Below are 19,354 nucleotides of genomic sequence, written 5' to 3'. Positions count from 1 at the left end.
AGAACGAGAAAAAGCAACGACACAAACTCATTAAGCCATATGAAATTCAAGTGAAAAAAGAAACTGGTAGTAGTGAGAAGAAGAAAAAGAAGAGGAAGAAAACATACTATATGCGAGCAGTGCTATAGCATTATGATTAAATAATTCAAATGGTTGCGCACGCAAGCACAGCCACACTCGAACGCATATTTGCTCTCCTTATCGTCACACAGCAATCGTGTATGCCGTTTTTTCGTTCGCATTGGTAATCAAATCGCTGTAGGTCTTGTTATCGCAGCAAATCTATGCCGTGTATGTGCGAGAGAGAGAGAGCAAACGAGACAGTATCAATGAAGTACCAGTGTATGACTGTGGGTGAGGATGATAAGCGGAGCAGCGACGTGAAAAAGGGGGATAGACATGAATGAAGAAGAAGAAGAAAACAACAACAACGACGAAAAGCACACGGGCAAGAATCGGAAAATAAATGCAATAATAATAAATTGTTGTCGCTGTCTTCTCTCTGCTTCTCATTCTCCACATACACTCTCAAACATACGCTGTATGTTCGTTCGTTCGTTCATTTTTTTTCTGTTCACTGTTTTAGAGACGTGTCGTGGCACTTTGCCCACGATTTCGTTCCCGTTGTTTTTTATTCGCTATTCATATGACGGGTGCGCGCGCGATGTATGTGTGTGCGTTTGATATGGCAATATGCAAACCAAATCACATTCGACGCTGAGAGTTATGTTTTGTTTTCGCCTTCTCGACTCATTCGCTACATTTTGATTTGGTATTTAAATGCGTTCGTCGATTCGTATTTCATATTATTTGCCGCATATCTGTTGAGGTTTCTACTGCTTACCGTTCTCTTTTTTTTCTCTTCTTTCTTCTCTGCGTTGTTATTTGCTTTTCATGTTTGCTTTTTTTTCACTTCATTTTTTTGTTTTGTTTTATTACTGGCTTTTGTTTCTGTTGGGCGAACGTGCGCTGTGTGATCTTTTGTGGCGGTTGGTGTGTGGATTCGAATTGCAGTCGTATATTTTTAAGTTGTGGTTGTCACGCAACTCTTGTGTTACGATTGGTATATTTCATTTTGTTAAATTACAATACGGTTACACGCAGCGCTTTTTTTCCACTTCGCGTTTTTTCTCTCTCTCTCTCTCTCTCTGTCATTCATTCATTCATTTTCATGCAGTCAGAAAATGACTGTGTTTTACTCATAATTGTTATGAGTGTAACATACTTGCTGCCGCACTTGGTGAAATCGTAATGCTTTCTATATGGTTCATTTCCACCGTCATATTACCAATGAATTATTAATAATGAACCAATCCAATTCATTTACCCAAAGCAACCAAACAACCATATATTGCTTATTGCTTGAGTGTTGTTAAATTTTTAATTAGAAATAAATTCATAAGCAACATATTCATGTTATGACTTACTTTGATGTTCACTCTCTTATGTTGTGCTATGTGTAATTTCATTTTCTTTATATCATGACTGACAGTGCTATACCCAATTTGGGTTTGTATACCGATTTTTTTATTTTCATATTTCAGCATGCGCGATCCTATGGCATAAATTAAAATGCTTGAAATTTTCATGCACTTCGAACATTCTCTTATGTGTGCCCACTTTTTGACTGTGAAATCTTGTTAATTTATTCTTTATGCACTGGTACAAAATTCAACTATCGCCAAGCGATTCTCTCCTTCTCTCTCTCTCTCTCTCTCTCTCGCTCTCTCTCTCTCTCTCTCTCTCTCTCTCTCGAAAGGCGAAACAATTTTATGTTGTTGAATCATTTTACGACTTAAAGAGCAAATGGGTCAGCATCGTAAATCAAGTGTCTCGCGCTTTTATCACAAATGCGCGCACACCGCGTGCATACAACCAAAATGTGCTGTGTTACTTTTGTACCAATTCAAGGAGGACACGAGATGATGTTAAAATGAATCCAGTTGGCGCACATAAATTCACTGGTTGGTCGAATCGACTGTATATGCCCGTCATCATCGTTTGACATGTAAATGAGAGATTGCATTTGAAGCGTTGACAGCGGATAAATGATTATGTTAGCCGCATGCACACCAGTGTATATAAGATTGGTGGGGGCATAATCGATGCTTGGCCAGTGAGCAATAGACGAAAATAGAATTATTATCGGCCGCTTTGCTTTGCTTTGCATTCATTTTATTTTGTGTTGCAACGTGCAATTAAAATGCGGCATCTTTATTCCCATTCCTTGCACACAATCTATCCACACAAACGAACAAACACCCAAGACCAAAGCGTAGCGCTCATCATTTTACAACTTCATTTTCATGTTGTTCTTATTCATGGCTCGCATCTCCCTCGATTCATGCTTGCACGCATACGACTCACTACAATGACTTGCTCGATTGCTGTATCCATCCAACGAAAAAAAGGCTGAAATTCGACAGCCACTTTGAATGTAAAATCCCGTCGAATGATATGTCTCAAAGATAAAACTATCGATGTGCCGCTCAAGATTACCCAATGTATAAGGAGCTGCTGTCTCGCACCAACACACGTCCATGTCAAAAGTAATAAAAATGTGTGCGAGTTTGCGCCAGATGTTTTTGTCACATCGGAAATTGTGAGCCAGCAGCACCAACAACAACGAAACGGGCATTAATTCCAGTTTCTATCATAAAACCTAAGCCCAATCTAATATCAAAACGGCTCCCTTTTCATTTAATCATCAAATGAAAGAAAAAAACCAAATCGAATTCATTTCACTCATACAGTGATGGCCATTGAGAGAGCATGGACTCACACAATGACAGCATTTTCCATGTATGTGCTCGATTCGTTCGCTCCAATGGTAACATCGCTTCGTTCGTCAGCATGAAATTAATGTTCCCTCGTAATAAAGGCAATATTTTTTTTTCGGTTCGTTTCGTTGTGTTGCTTGTTATTTGATGCTTTTTCATTTGCTTCGATCCCACCATTACCACCGGCTGACGGCTGGATAATAAAAAAAAACACCACAGCACACAAACGAAGCGTTCATTCACACTAATACATTCGCCAGGGGAATTACGAATGTAAAAGAAGCAACATAAACCGACATCCAGGCTTCGAATTTTAAATGAGAAAACATGTTGTCAATCGTATATTACACATATATACACACATACGCGCATTTGGGATCGAAGTTCATTGTGCCCTTATTCTCCTTGTGTACGGGATTAACGATGTCTATGTATGTGTGTTCATTTTAATGGGTAAGAGTTTGAGGCGGCAATTGTTGTACATGCGCACATACAAACTGAAAGAAGGTGCTCCTTCGACATAAACCTATTAAAGTGCACATACAATCTATATTTTCTCGAGAAAACGGCTCATTGTTGTTGCCATCTACTGAACCGTGTTTAACGAAACATGTTCTCGTCTCTCATATACCGCTTCACATACTCACACAGACACACACACTCATTGTATATCTCTGTGTGTTCAAGCGAGTAATGAAAAAAAAACTGCATTTTTACCACACGGTCTCTCGGGACCGTTTATGCATATGGTTGTGTGTTCAAAAGCCGTTTTTATGCCTTCACACCCATACTAATACGATGCCCATGTATATACGGGAGAGCATATATGATTAAGTACAACCGCTGTTGATGCCGTCGCCGCCGCTGCTGCTTTTGTGCGAATCCAATGTATATGAATATATGTATCCGATTCAGTTGTGTTCAGAATTCAATCGTAGCAAGACGTGTGAGCACATCGATCTGAGTTTTCACTCCTTTTCATCTTCGTCTGTGTTCTTTTTTTTCCTTTGGCCGTTTTTTTTCTGTGTGTCACTTCGGAGAGTGTAACTGAACCATTTGTGAATTTGTATATGCAGACACACGGAGTGTCACAATAAAACTTTTTGGACCAGTGAACGGATTACTTTTTTGTACATACATTGTATCTGAATAGAGTGAGATATGTATATTTTTCTGCAAAAGTGCAGTGAATGTGAACAATAAACCAATTTCAAGGCTTTCAATAACTTTGACTATTTTCGTACGATTTTTTATTTGTGAAATTTGCACGCATAAATAAAACTCAATCGAGTGCCATAAACATTCAAAGAAAAGTGAGTCACTAACTGAATTCATCAACATTTCCGTTGTATTCTGTTATCGTCAAGTTTTTGATATTCCTTTTTTTACGTCGACCGACTTTCCTCAGCTGTTTCATTTCGGTTGAAAATATTTAAAGTGCGTTTTGAAATTTTGCAACAAAAAAAACTAGCTGAATAACGAAAAACAGCGAAGATTTCATTTGTACTTTGGATTTATGCATAGAATATGATGGTTTGCGAGCAATTCGATCGAAACACCGTAATTGATCATTTGAATGTAGCTGAATTTTACAATTTTTTATTTACTGAAACCCACTCAATTTCCTATTAATATGGAACAACGCAGAAATGGTCGTTTTTATACAAAAAGGTATATTTTATTTCGTTTATTTTTTCTTCTTCCTTTTTATTATCAGTTTCTCTGTTTTTTTTTCTGTTGCTTTAAGTCAGTTCAAGTTTTGTTATTGATTTATAAATTTAGTTGGATTCATAATTTTCATCAGTTTTTCGTTTACTTCGGTTTCTTCTTCTCCTTTCAGTTGAGTTAAGTTGTCGAGAAAGATTGCTTTGTTTGAATTTCGCTTTTGTTATACCGACCAATGCAAATGTATCCAACTTAAGGGGTTCCATTAAATGTATGCCGTGTACAATTACTCAAGACACAATTATCCCTATAAATTGACTTGAGCTAAGTACAAGGAAGCTGCAAATGTGGAAACATCAAGCTGATTATTCATAATAATCATTTCCAGAGTGCGAAATGTGTTTCTCTCTCTCTTTCTATCTTTTTCTTCTTCGTCTTATTCTTGTCAATTTCTTTTTCATCGTTGACTGTTTTTTTTTTCTTCTTCGCAATTTTTGTTCTCCTTTCATTCGAACGGGCGAAAGAAAAAAAAACGCATAGCATAACCGGTTTTCTTCGAACGAAAACGCAAAAAAAACGCCGTACACAACGACTTGTTTATTAATGTACCACACGATGTTGTATTCTGAATGCACAGCTATCTAATATTGACACACGGTTTGTTGCTGTCGTTCACGCGCGACACATAGAAAGCATCGAAGTTTTTTTTTATCCTCTCTATCCAATTCGTTATGTTTTTCTTTCGCCGCTTTGTGTGTGCTCCTCGTCTGTGGTGGTGTGCATGTTTGCGGTACGACAGTGAATGTTTTATGCTTCCACATTGACTCTCAATGCTTGCAATGCGCATACACGGTTTTTCTTTGTGTGTGTTGTGTCTAAAACGTCAGACGCTCAACGATATGCACGGTTGATTGTGTGCGTGCTGTTTATTCGGCCACTAGATACGGGATTGCTTCACTTGCAAATATGTGTCTCATGCTACAGAGATACAAAGTGAACGAACGACTGAAGCAGCTTCATTTTTATCTCACATGTTTTCGGATTGTATCTCCCGAAAAACAATAACAAACGAGAACCGACCGCATACAGAATCACTTTAGCATAAAACTTCAAACCAGACATGGCGGTACATTTAACAAGAAAAAACACTCTCTTTTGTTTGAAAGATTAATACTGTGAATTTGGCAAAACATGAAAAATTGACTTCCTTTATTGTTTTTTTTTTCTTTTTGTGAATGGCTTTTAGCAACAGAATGGAAGTAGATAATTTATGTTAGTTTGCAAAAAAAAAAAACACATTCATCGCACGTATTCGAACGTATTTGCCATGCATTTTTCAGTAACTTTTTTTGCAATTCGTATCAAATTGTCAGCATGGAGTTATTTTATACGGGCTCTTGCATTTTTGACTATAATGCAAAAAAAAGGAATTGTTTTGAAGTTTCAAACCTTTACTTTTTGAAGGTCAAAGGCGATGGTTTGAAATAAGTGTTTGTTGAAGTATGAATCATTTGAGGAAACTTGCAGGTATTCGAAATGGTAACAATTTTCGGCCGAGCACATTATAAGATTACAAATGTTTTAGGAAAATTAAATTTCTCACTCCATCCCAAGTTCAGATCATGACTTTGCAATATTATGTTTGCACAAGAGCTAAGGTTTTTCGAATATAAATTGTCTTATGTGCCATGGATACAGAACATAAATTCTTGCTTAAGCACATCCGACGTGAAAGAGATTACAAGCAATTACATTAGACGTGTAAAATGTTAACCTGCCCTTAGGACGGTGTCTGCTTTTTTGGAAAAATATTCATCCCGCTTCAATTGAATAATTAAAAACGATTTCGGTTACCAACAATCTTTCCCAATAGTTATCGCGGTAAAATTGCCGTTAAAAAAGATTTCAAAAGAAAAAATACCAAAAAAAAGTTTTGAGAAAAAAAAGAGAGAGAATGAAAGGGTTGCGATTATAATCACGGCCAGTGTCTGTATAGTATGTTGCGATTGACAGGCAGCGTCAAATATTTTATTTATGCTAGAGCTTCTCTCACTGTTTATGTATATTTAATACAAAATCAATATGTAAAAAAATACGACAAAAAGTATATACTTTTACGTATTGTTCATGTCTAGTGAAAAAAAAAATAATAATAATTCGATCCATCCATCTAGCACTTACCGTCGTTGAGCTCTTTCCTTTTTATCAAGCACATAACGGTAGCATACCATGTATACCCACATCCGAACGTATATAATCCGTTGAAATTGTACCCTTACCCATAGAGGCAACAGCGGCAGTCTTTTTTCCATGTTGGTAAATAATAAACAATGTGCAATAGGGAGCGTTTTCTATTTAAATTCCAAATATTAATATAGTACATAATGGCTTATGATACAGCAAGTATTGTGTACATATTTCAAGTTGGTCTGCATTGACACAGAAAATAGACCGTCTCCTAATAATTTCCAACTGAATCTGTGTAATTTTTGTTAAAAGAATTTTCTTCTTCTGAAAAGATTCCATTCAATTTCAAGCCACTTTCTAGCATGATTCAATTTCAATACCACGGGTTGAGCGCTCCACAATTTCGGCAGATGTAAATTTGTGGTGAATTTTCGAGCTGTGGCAGAAGTTAGTTGAAAGTGGGGAAAAGAAAGAAAATCAGTTGGTTTCCTGAACAAATATTGAAAATGTATTCACAAACCAAGATAAAGCGAAAACTTTGGTCGCATCCAAATTCAAGCCAACCGCAATAACGTAGTTGATGCGAGAAAAGTTTATGTGCACATAAACCGAGCGAATGTTTCAAACGAGAGAAGCACACGGCTCTTATGTAAACGGCAATAGCATACATATACATGCACGAATTTAACTGAATTCCAAACCGTACTCCTGTCATTTTACATTTTACATTTCGAATTTAATACCAATCAAGCAGTGTCGTTGTATATATGCAAAGTGGTCTTAAATAAAAAAAAAAAAACAAATAAATTTTGCTCGCAACCAGCGACAGTAAACGAATGGAGTGAATAAACAATAACAACAACGAGAAAAAATACCCTCTGTTAAAAACAAAATTCCGTGTCGAAAATAATAATAAAAAAAAGAACGAAATATTCTCTGTACGTTTCGTTCTGTTTCCTTTCCATTCCATTTCTTTCTGCTGCTGTAGCACGAACCATTGAAAAATGAGTTGGGCATAGGTTGCGCTCTGTATTCGCAGCACCATCATGAATCCCAAGATCGTTCTCGCTCAGTCAATAGAAATGAAACGGCCACATCGAGATAAGTGCCGCGCCGACTGTAACACACATCGTATATAAATGAAAAAAAACGTTGCTATGGCGATGCCGTCCTTTTTATTCAACGTATATATGCCTTCAGCATTCACCTATTATTATTACCCATGAGATGAGTGAGAGTGCTCTTCATTCCACTCTTGCAACCGCCACAGCTTATTGAACGCACAGCAATTCATTATGTTATTTTAGGCGTACAACAAGAATTTTCGAGATGGTATGTGTACGCATGTTTGGGCAATAAATGTGAGAGAAGGATGGAACGATTCACAGTGAGCGAACAAACGAACAAACGAACGAACGAACGAAAGAACACGACAAACAGCACACAGCTAATGCTATACAAATATGGTGATTATCTCTGTCGCCATATTTATACGTTACCGTATAGAATGTTGAACAGGCAGGCAGGCAGGCAGTCAGTCAGGCAGAGAGAGCATAACAAAAAAGAATCCAAACGAACGACTCACCAGCATTCATTCTGCTGTTCGTAACACACACAACATTTTATTCCCCTCATGCATTCACGATATAACATTGAATCCCTCGAACAAGCATAACATTCGGCGTGCATTCATTTTTTTTCCGAAATTCAATGCAATCGGTTTTATTTTTCCTCGCTCTTTCAATATATTTATATATATTCTGTGCTTCCTTTTTCGGCAGCCGGTTTCGGGCTATCCTCTCTCTATGTATAAATCGATTCTTTCATTTTTACTGTGTGCTTCTCTTCCTACATCGTTTCAGTTTTGCTTTCAATTCTTCCTTCACATCATTCTTTGCCATCTCTATGTCTCTCTGTTCATGGTCTTGTTGTTGTTGTTGTTGTTGCTCGAGAACGTGTGTGCATTTTTGCCTCTCTCTGTCTCTCTATGTTTATGATTTCGTCGTAATCGAAATAGCATGCTATTTATTTCTTTATCGTTTGATACACGTTCATTTTTCATCGAATATTGTTCGCCTCTCACTCATCAACAATCTTCTATTCCCCTCGCTTTATGTTCTTGTGTTGTTGCTGTATCGTTTCGCCTAATGCAGTTTTTGTTAACGTTTTGTATTCGATTTCGGTTTTGGTTGGTAAAAATGCTTTGCATTTGTGTCGTCTCTTTTTTCTGTCGCCCATGACATGGGTCCGGCTGTGTTTCGACGTTTCTCGCTTTGGCCGTATGTACTACTCTGCTAATTGTCATTATACGGTTTTTTCCATCTTTGCATCGACTGCGGAGCCCATGGTCTCTCTCTCTCTCTCTCTCTCTCTCTCTCTCTCTCTCTCTCTCTCTCTCTCTCTCGTTAATACTATTTTAACTTTATATTTTTTTCCATTATTATTTTTAATGCCCTGACTCCGGCGCGCTGTGTATAGAGCGTATTTACTGTGTGCCAGAGATCAGATACATAATAATGGTGTGCACTTCGCAATCTCCTGTGTCGAAGCTCTTTGCCAATGTTTTTTTTTCGAAATTGCACGCCGATCGGCATTGTATGCACACGCACAATGTGTCACTCAATTTTGCTGCCTTGTGTTTGTATGCTTTTTTTATCGTTCATGTTGCTCACTGATCTTTGCTTTTGTATGCACATTTTTTCCGCACATTTTCATTGTGTCCTCTGTTTGTGCCAGCTCAAATGTGAATAATGTGAATAATGTGAAATTCAATATATTCAACCATATATATTGAGAATGTCACAGACGCAATGCAATGCTTATGGCAATTCCTTTTTCTGTTCCCTCTCTCTCTTCCTCTCTCTATCTGTCCTCTTTCGATGTGCGATGTTGCAGGCAAAACAGAAACTGCACATTTTTCCGTGTATAGGGTAACATACAATCGATGGAAAATGTGTATAGAAGACGAACGAAAAACACACGCACCGTTTGGTTTCGGGATCCACTTATCACCGAAAATAAATTTCTTTTTTGTCGATGGCTCTTCATTTTCGTTTCTGTTTTGCTCAATCATTCGGTGTCAATGCATTGTAAAAATGCATATGTTCCGATTGCAACCATAAAAAACATCGACCATTTTCAAAGGAATCCATAAAAACCCGAAATATTGGAACGCTTGTTCGAACAGACTTTTTTTTTTCTTCTAAAGCATGAATTTATTAAATTTTTATCGGACGACAGTGGAAAAAGAGTTTGAAAAGAATGTTTACATGGAATATGCACGGAATTTGTTGGCGTATAAAATGCACGAACCAATGAGCCTGAGCACCAATGCATTGGAACAACAGAATTTCCTGTACACATACATCGGCTTTCGTTTATGTGGCTAATGGGTTTTGCATCGTGTTCCGCCGTCTGTTTACAGCAAAACGCACTGTGTAAACGTTGCAGGGGACGAGATACTATCGTCACATTGTTATTTATTGTTTGCTCTCGTTCTCTCATTCTCTCTCTCGCTCGCTATTTCTCTGTGCCTGTTTATTGTGTTATTTAATCGAAATTGGGTGTTGCAAATCGTAAAAATCTTCAAGGCTTTTATCATAAATGATTTGGTGTAAGAAGGGAGAATGAATGAAATTGCCGTGTGATCATCGAATTTAGTAGTGGTAATAAATTTGTTAGCAATAAATGAATACAATTGGCGATTCTTTCATTCACAAAAAGCATTTTTTTTTTCATTGAAATTGCTTCAGAGTTTGGGATATTTCATCGTATAGTTGATTTTGTTTTATTCCTTAGACGACGCTTTTGTAAGCAACCCTTGAAAAATTGATCATTCAATTAACAAATTTTTAATCGATTCTTTCTTTCTTCACTTTCAGATCGGCTCACTATAATAATCTTCAAAAGCAAGAAGAGGAGGAGAAACTGAAGAGTTCGAGCACGAACAACAATAATAATAATAACAACAACAACAGCAGCAGCAATAACAACAGTAACAATAATACTTCGACTTTGGGTCCATTGAAGGATAATTCGAATATTAAACCACGGAAATCATTGGAGAGTAGTAGTCAATCTCCAAGCAATTCACCTTCGGCGAATTCGGCAACAAAATCCAATTCTGCCGAACGGCCCCGTGTAGCCGGTGGTGAGGTACACATAAAACCAAACACACCGACCAGTTCAAAAGTTGTGAATCGAAAAATCGTTCCATCGTTGAACAATCAAAATTTGACGCCGAAACTGTCGATCGGGCCCATTTCCAACGAACGACCGTTAAAGTGTTTGGAAACATTAGCACAAAAAGCTGGCGTAACAATAAGCGAAACGATAAATCACCCGAAAATGGATAAAACACAAGTAGCAAACCAAACCCAATCGGTCCCATTACAAATTTCACCGGAACAATTGCAACATCTTCAGCATCAATTCCAGCTGCAGCAAGCATTCGCCGCTGGTGGAACTGCTATCCAAGTGAAACAAGAATTTCCCCAAAATCAAGCCAACACAATCGAGCAATTGAACAAACAATTACAGGAGCAAAATCAAGCGGCACAAGTACAACAAATGCAATTGATTGACACTACAGCTAGTTCGCAGCATCAACAGCAGAACAATGCTACAATGGGCATCAAATATGTCAATGGTAAGTGTATTTGTGTGTGTGCGTGTATCAAATAAAAGAAAAAATACCGACCCGAGCACTGCGCTTGACGAGAAACGGAACTAATTTTTGTTTTTTTTTTTTGACAAGATTCGTTCATTCGATTTCGCACATTTTTGACTCGTAACAAATAAAAACAGTTTTAAACGAAAAATATCCATGAATTCCATAGGCGAACATCAACAACAGACATCGACCACGATGACAACAATGCCACCGCTTCAGTTGCAAAATGGACAATTGCCAGCCGATTGGAATCAACGTGTTCAAGTTGTTCAGCAGCCAATCCAGAATCCGGCCTATTTGCAAACGATTTACGGGCAACAAGTGTTGATGCCAGGGAATATACTGCAGCAAGGTTTCAATCAGCAACCTCAAATTCAAGTGATTGCTGCCGGTAAGCCATTACAAGGAGGTCAAATCACACCGCAAATGTTGGCACAAGGAAAACAAGTCATTGGAAATTCAACGACTGGCTTCAGTGGAACATACACATTGCCAACCAGTCAATCACAAACGCTTCTCTTCAGTCCAGTGAATGTGTTCAGCTCACAGCCACAGCAGCAACAACAGAATATTCTGCCAATGACCACCACAACGACACAAAATAATGGCACCATTGCGGCAAAGAATCAACAACAAACCGAAATGAAGAATTTCAATGGAACACAAAAAGTGGTGCAAAAGACGAATACCGTGAATGCAGCCGGTCAAACACAAATTGCTGCTCAACCGAATGCACAGCAAAATCAACAATGTGTTCAAGTGTCACAGTCCACCATTCCGACAGCACAGATCATCAACCAGATCCAACAGCCGGGTGGACAACAAATGCAATTTACGGCACCGGTAAGTTTTAAAATATCCACGTATAAGTAACTGTGTGTAATCACTTGCTAATTGGATTTGTTTCGCTTTTTTTATCTCAAAATTTCAGTGGCTTCAAAGTACATCGTTCCCGCAATTGTGGACTAATGGGCTGCCGCCACAATTCCAAAATTCGATTTTTATTCGACCGGACGGTACACAAGGCATGTTCATTCCACAAACACAAACGATTCAAGCCCAAGCTCAAACGGCTCAATCGCAACCAAATCAGCAACAGCAGGCTCAAGCGCAAGCGCCACAAGCACAAATTCAAGCCACCACTCAACAAACGGCTCAAGCTCAACAGCAGCAGCAACAGCAACAGCAGCAACAACAACAACAACAGCAGCAGCAGCAGCAGCAACAGCAACAACAACAAGCGCAACAAAATACTGTGCAACAAACTATTGTAAGTATTCAATTATCATGGATTACGGAGATAATGGCAGCAATGCATTTTTGATGTGATTTTTTTTTTCTAAAATCGACAATAATCTCTTTTCCCATAGACTCAACAGGCCAATATCCAAGCAACGCCAAACAAACAACGATTGGTGACAGAGACTCTCACACCCAAACAACAAACGCCAACACGTACACCAACATTGTTGCCACAAGGGGCTAATCAAACGATTCGACCAAACCAAGCCAGTTCAGTTTCAACACAGACGTCGGTCAATCAAAACGTACTCGCCGGACAGAAGAATGTAAAGTTACGCACGAAACCACCGACTGTTCGGCCAGCTGTACCTAACCTCAAAACTGATGCTGGAAATCAAACGAAATTGCTGCAGAGTGGAATGTTGCAACAGATTGTTACTTCGGCCGGTAATAAAATGGTCGTTACAATGAGCAACAATGGCACATCAATGCTTCAGCAAATGATACCGAAACAACAGCAACAACAAACTGCATTTTTGCAACAGGTACTAATTCGGATATAATAACGAAATTCATTTCTGTGTGCAAATTTGTTTAGTGTTTTACACATTTTTTCTGAATGAAATTGATTAAAAATAAATTTTCTACTTTTTTCAATTACAGCAGCCGAATCAACAAATTCAAATGATTCCACAGCAAATGCAATTGCAATCAATTCAGTTGACTGGACAAACCCAGGCGCAATTCGTCAATCAGCAAGAGCAGCAACAAATTCAAAATCAAATCATGCAATCACAACAGATCGCCTTGCAGCAACAGCAACAGCAACAGCAACAACAACAACAACAACAACAACAACAACAGCAGCAGCAGCAACAACAACAAGCTCAAGCTCAAGCTCAAGCTCAGGCTCAAGCTCAGGCTCAAGCTCAGGCTCAAGCTCAAGCTCAGGCTCAGGCTCAAGGTGGTTTGAATAGCAACCAAGCGAATGGCATTTCACAAATCACGATTCAGCAACCGAAACAGATCATCATGGGGCAACAGAGTGTGGCACAAAGTCAGTCAAACATGGACCATCGTCCAATCATGACAATGGTTTCGATTGGAGGCAATAATGCCGCAACTTCATTGAATGCTATGCAAAATCTGAGCAGTCCGATTGGTTCATCGCAAGGTTTAACTCTTCAACCACCACCAAATCCCTTAGCTGCCATGACTTCACTTTCCTACAATGCGGCAACATCCAATATACTTACGAATAGTACAGCTGCCATTACAAAGGAAGACAAAGTCGCCGCGTCGAAAGCTGACGAAGCACAGAAGTCAACTGCATCTGAGTCTATTGCAACCAGTACATCGGCAACTATTTCAACCGTTACAAATGGGTCGATCACAATTACGTCGTCGACCTCATTGCAGACTGCAACTACAACGCAGAAGGACAAAGCAACGGGTAATTATACAGTCTTTTGATTTAAAATTTTGTCCAAAGTTCAAATGAATCAGTTTTTATGTAAACATTTTTCTTTAGATTCTCCCAAAACAACGTTCACAATTGCAACGGGCAAAACAAGTCCCAAGAAAGTGGACAGTTCAAAGACGGAAGAATCGTCCAAAAAACAAGCTGAAACAGCCAAACCGAACAGCACAACCACGGTTGCAACGGGCAAACCAAGCCCGAAGAGTCCGAAGAAAGTTGATAGCCCGAAACCGGCAGAGTCACCAAAACCAAGCGCCGAAAAACCATCGGCCACTTTATCCACGCAAAAGGCTAAATCGGCTAATGAAGGCAGCACGGCTGCTGTGAATGGAAATGCAGCGAATAACACACACACACCAACCATTCCGGCCACATTGAATCTCATTAAAAATGATAAGGGTCTACTGCCAAAAGCAATGATCAAACCAAATGTTTTGACTCATTACATTGATGGTCATGTTGTCCAAGAGGGAGCTGAACCATTCCCAGTCACACGGCAACGATACTCCGATGATTCTGACGAGCCACCATCGAAGCGCCGCAACACATCTTCACCTGAAAAACCTGCATCAGATCGTTTGACATGCAGCCAATGTGGCAAAAAGGAAAGCAAAGGAAAACTCAAATATAAACCGTACTGTTCGAAGAGTTGCATGAAAGCAGCCAAAGCCGGTGCAATACCAACGATCCAACAGAATGGTGACCATAAATTGCGTATTCGCCACGAAAATGGAACGACAAACGGTTCTGTATCACCGAAATCATTGCCATCACCAACATCGTCGTCAGCATCCACAAATGGCACTACGAGCGACACAAGTTCGAATGGATCGTCCGATGCAAACAGCACCGGCAAAAAACCATCCGAACCAACTCCAATGGAAGTGTCAACAGACGGTGATATGGATCAAGATGAGCCAATTTCATTCTTGGTCAAATGGTCGGTGGATGAAGTGTGCGATTACATTCGTAGTTTGGCTGGATACAGTGATTATGCTGAGGATTTCTTAAATCACGAAATCGATGGACAAGCCCTTGTGTTGCTCAATGAAAACCATTTGGTCAATACGATGAACATCAAATTGGGACCCGCTTTGAAAATTATGTCACAGATTGAGGCGATTAAGAAAAAAGGCGCCCCACAAACCGAACAACAGCCACAGTGAACCGGTTTTTTTTTTAAATCGAATTTTAGATTACTAAGGCCAATTTATAAACAATTTTGATATTTAACCTTTCATATACATTCGCGACAATTTAGTTGGAGTTTAGATATTTGTAAATACAGCAAACACTATGGAAGAGTTTAGGTTTTTATTTGTTAGCTTAGAGCAGATTCTTTTTTTTTCTTTTCACATTTATCATAAGTTTTAGGAGTTTTTGTTTATTTGATACGGATATTTCTAAGATGCGACTCAAAATTCGAAAAGAAATGAAAAGAAAATTATTGAAATAAATTAGATCGATAGTATTCTATTGGCATGTGTTTTTAAATATGAATTTCCATCATATTCGATGGAAAAATATTCTGACAAACTGAAATAATCAAATATGAATTATTATATCATAACTATTATCATTATGCAATAAATCGTTCACACATACACACACATTGAATCATAATAATGTATGAGTTTAATTTAAACATTATTCAATCGGTTTTCAAAATTATTTGAAAATTGTTTCTGATTTAGTTTCATTTTTTTACTAGCAAATATTTATATACGTACATAACACATTTATGTGAAACATTAGTTATGATTTAACAGAAGTCTAGATGTAATAAAATACACACAAAAAAAATCATGAAAACGTTGGTGATTTCATTTTTCATGCTTTTAGCACATTTTCAGTTTGATAATAATGAAAAGTAAAAAATGGTTGTGTTGGTGCAAACAGAAAATATTATCTGATTTTGTATGCTCAAATGTTTGTAATTGATCTTATTTGACTTTTTTCGCTCTCTGCTTCTTGCCCTTTTTATTGACGCTTGATTTCATTTCTCGGAATACCGTCTTGAGCGTAAGGTAAACAATAGCGATTGCTATAACTGGAACGATTAAAATATCGAGGAGTAAGTATGAAAACCAAGGCATATACGCTGCATTCGATTTCAAGTGTTTGGCTCCTTTCGACCGCATCACATATTCGATCCAAAATATTGCTTCATCCATTGGATGCACTAGGTTGTCATTAAAAAGGCGTGCTATCTCTTTGGCTCGATTTTTGTATACCTTATTGGTGAGCATCTCTTCCAGAGCTGTTGATAAGGATTCAGCCGTTAAGTCCGAAAACTTCAACATCAATGCATTTCCACTTGCAACTGATTTCAGGGCATTACGCTGTTGATCACCGAAGAACGGTATGAAAAGCATTGGCACTCCACGCGCGGTTCCCTCGAATGTGCCAGACATACCTAGCATAAATTGACATCATAATATAAAATCAAGTGTAAAATTTAAATCAACAAAATTTACCGCCGTGAGCTATGAAGAGGACGATATTTGGATGGGCAAGTAAGTCAGTTTGGGGCAACCATTTTTTGACTAGAACATTCGGTGGCACCTTATACGTCTCATCTTCGAACTTCCAGATCACACGCTGTTTGAGTTTACTGAATGCATTCAGGAACATGTCTATTTTCTCCTTTGGTAATTTCGAACTACATTTTTTTACGAGAAGAAACCTATTAAAATTATTTATTGAACAAAAAATGGATTTCGAAACGCACGCTTGTAAATATGAACCCAAGGAAAAAAGAATGACTCCATGCTCGGCTGTGTCCAAATACTGTTGTAAATCAGTTGGCAATGGTTTTGGTGGTTTGATATGCGCTCCTCCGTAGTGTATTATGCCCGGCATCAATGGTCTTGGTTTCGATGTACTGCGATGTGCATTTACAAGGATCAACGAAATATTTTGATACAAATCTTGGATACGTGGTAAAGGTTTTCCAGGCTCTTGAAATAAATTGAATGATAAAGAGTTTAGGCACACGTTTACGGTAATGCATTACAACCACATTGACGTTATCTGTAATACGTTGCTCGCTACACACAACTCACTAACACATAAATCTGAGGACTAAATGTGTCCGATTGTTTGTGAAATTTAAGGGAAAAATGTCAAAATAACACAACAATTACCTGCCAAGTGTCCGAAATATCGCTGTGCGATTTCATTTTGCTGTGGTAGCAACACCCAATTTCTAAACCACCAATCGTATGCTGATAAAATCACATTGTGCACGCGTTCTGTATATGACATATCATCTCCGTACGGTAGAAGTGAATGAGGAACATGTGACCAAGGTGTTAATAAACCATTTGCACGATCGAAAAAGTCTGAATATCCATATGGACCTAGCAAAAAGATACGGTAGACAGGACTATTCATGCAAAAATGTTCTGAAAATACTCACAAATTGAAATAAAAGGTGCATTGAATTTGTGCGCAAACATAAACCATGAATCGTGGAAAAAGTCAGCGTTAATGACTAAATCGAATTTCAAATCTTGGCTGTGAATGACTTTCTGTACGTTCGTGTGGTTTAATCCGTATTCACTAGATTTTGTGCAGTACGTATCGTAGGATCGAACTTTTTCAAAATAACTTTCATCGGCACTTTTATGCGCGTCTTCTTGCGTGACTAAAATTATTATTTAAATCAATAATTCTAGTTTTTTTTCTAAAGATTTATGAAATCCATTCGAAACACTTACAAGTTGTGGATAAGTCAAAGTGGGGACTAATCAAAATCTCCGTGTAATTCGGTGAACTGAAGTTCATAATTGGATAATTTACTATGGCGGTCACTTCATGGTCACGATTAACCAGCTCTTTTACGAAACTCTGCAACACCAACCAATGACTTGTTCCTTTTTTGTTAAATAAAATAATTTTAATGGCCGCTTTTTCGTAAAAAGTTTAGTTCGAAATTACCAGGGAACGGAACCAAAAATAGCACTTTGTACCCATTTGCAATGGATAAAATCGAAAACACAAACAATACGAGAAGTTTCTTGAAGAAAAAGATAAAATGAACGAAAGATAATTTTTATGACTGTAAATAAAAAATCACAAGCGCAATCGAATCCAGAATGTTCAAAGAAACATTAAATTGGGAAGAAGTTATTTTAATTTTTGATTTTTTATTTCGAACATTTCTAAATAATTTGTATTAATTTATTTATTTTGTATATTGCGTGTTTTTTCTTTCTTCTACCTAGATTTTAAAAAAATCCATGAAGCTAAACACAAAGTAAAATAATAATGAGTAAATTCAATTTAAAGACTTCTTACCATAGCGCCGTCTAATATCCAACTGACTGATGAAAAGATACCAACGAAAATATCTTTATAACGCTCTTCGTGCGACTTATCAAATTTTTTCTGTTGTTATAAAGCCGTTATCAAAGTATCAACAGAACGAAGATCAAATTTACAATCAAAGGCGATTTCATTGTTTTTGAGCTAAAATAAGTATGTTGACAGTAATTTGAAATCATTTCTCCACTCATTCAAAATACAAATGTAATCAAACTGAACAACTGTTGAGTCATAGTAATCTTTTTTGAGTTTTGCAAACGAATTCAATGGTTTCGTTAAATGTTTGCATGTTTTATCTGAATTAAATTGCCCATGTTAATGAACTGCTCTTCTAAAGAGTGTTTAAATTGTATCGAGGACCGAGGTGTAATACTTTTTTCATTGCTAATAATAGATAATTCATCTAGTTCATTTTTGTTTTCTTATTAATCAATATTTTTATCGATCGAAATTTTCACATACAATTTACATATCTTCTCATTTTTTTTACGAAGGAAAAATTCTTAAAAATGTTGACTATTATTGCAGCGTTTTAATTTGTGTCCATTGACCACAACCCCTGCACCACACTAACAAAACAAAGTAAAACACGAATTTGCGATGAGCGCATTCAGTGAAGTTCATTTCAATTCTTTACGTCGTTAGACGCACTCATGAACGCGACAAATTGAACGCATCAACAATGTTCCGTAATGAAAGAAACATTTTTTATTTATAAAAATAATGTTTATCGCGTGCTACGCTCTCACAAAAATCAATTTTGCACATTCGTGACATTTTTATTTTTTTTGTCTACTTTATTAACAAATATAAAAAAGATTCAATAATACATTGAACGATCTGTGTCACAACTTTTGACACTTGTCTCGTAGCGCTAGAAGTGAGCTGTCAGACGCTTAGATGCAGGACCTTCGCCATTGACTACGATCGAATACATTACCCATATCTTTCGTCCAATAATTCCCCGAACATGAATTTGAAACGTGTATCAATGGTGAC

The 19,354-nt window shown here is 37.6% G+C and overlaps 2 protein-coding genes across 6 annotated transcripts in view; one reads left to right on the top strand and one right to left on the bottom strand.

Moving 5' to 3' along the window:
• The window catches only part of LOC129577527 (polyhomeotic-proximal chromatin protein), a 31,265-nt gene extending 15,427 nt beyond the window's left edge, over positions 1-15,838 (top strand). For 2 of the 5 annotated variants that reach the window (XM_055464798.1, XM_055464787.1), the window contains 6 exons: positions 10,514-11,280; positions 11,471-12,147; positions 12,236-12,574; positions 12,675-13,091; positions 13,210-13,999; positions 14,078-15,838. In XM_055464798.1, the coding sequence (XP_055320773.1) occupies positions 10,980-11,280; positions 11,471-12,147; positions 12,236-12,574; positions 12,675-13,091; positions 13,210-13,999; positions 14,078-15,192 (3,639 nt within the window). In that variant the 5' untranslated portion in view covers positions 10,514-10,979 and the 3' untranslated portion in view covers positions 15,193-15,838. Of the gene's footprint in view, positions 1-3,342; positions 4,452-10,513; positions 11,281-11,470; positions 12,148-12,235; positions 12,575-12,674; positions 13,092-13,209; positions 14,000-14,077 lie in introns of those variants that run through there. The other 3 variants (XM_055464777.1, XM_055464768.1, XM_055464809.1) reach the window with 3 other exon arrangements.
• On the bottom strand, positions 15,322-18,359 carry LOC129577537 (UDP-glucosyltransferase 2-like). The gene is made up of 8 exons (XM_055464825.1): positions 18,329-18,359; positions 17,969-18,047; positions 17,749-17,904; positions 17,448-17,675; positions 17,173-17,388; positions 16,758-16,986; positions 16,504-16,688; positions 15,322-16,442 (listed from the first exon to the last, which is right to left on the bottom strand). Exons 1-8 carry the CDS (start codon positions 18,329-18,331, stop codon positions 15,970-15,972), a joined length of 1,569 nt encoding a protein of 522 aa, XP_055320800.1. The 5' UTR covers positions 18,332-18,359; the 3' UTR covers positions 15,322-15,969.
• Between the last annotated feature and the right edge of the window lie 995 nt (positions 18,360-19,354).

This window comes from Sitodiplosis mosellana, unplaced genomic scaffold, assembly GCF_009176505.1.
Source record: "Sitodiplosis mosellana isolate CC-2019 unplaced genomic scaffold, AAFC_SMos_1.0 Smas_scaffold_1, whole genome shotgun sequence".
Lineage (NCBI taxonomy): Eukaryota > Metazoa > Arthropoda > Insecta > Diptera > Cecidomyiidae > Sitodiplosis > Sitodiplosis mosellana.
Note: the sequence above shows the minus strand (reverse complement) of the source record. Positions and strands in the feature narration are given on the sequence as shown.

Coding starts and splice junctions, on each gene's coding strand:
- LOC129577537 (XM_055464825.1), bottom strand. Junction 17,389..17,447: donor TGCACCTTTTATTTCAATTT/GTGAGTATTTTC, acceptor TCTTTTTGCTAG/GTCCATATGGATATTCAGAC. Junction 16,987..17,172: donor ATATTTCGGACACTTGGCAG/GTAATTGTTGTG, acceptor ATTTATTTCAAG/AGCCTGGAAAACCTTTACCA.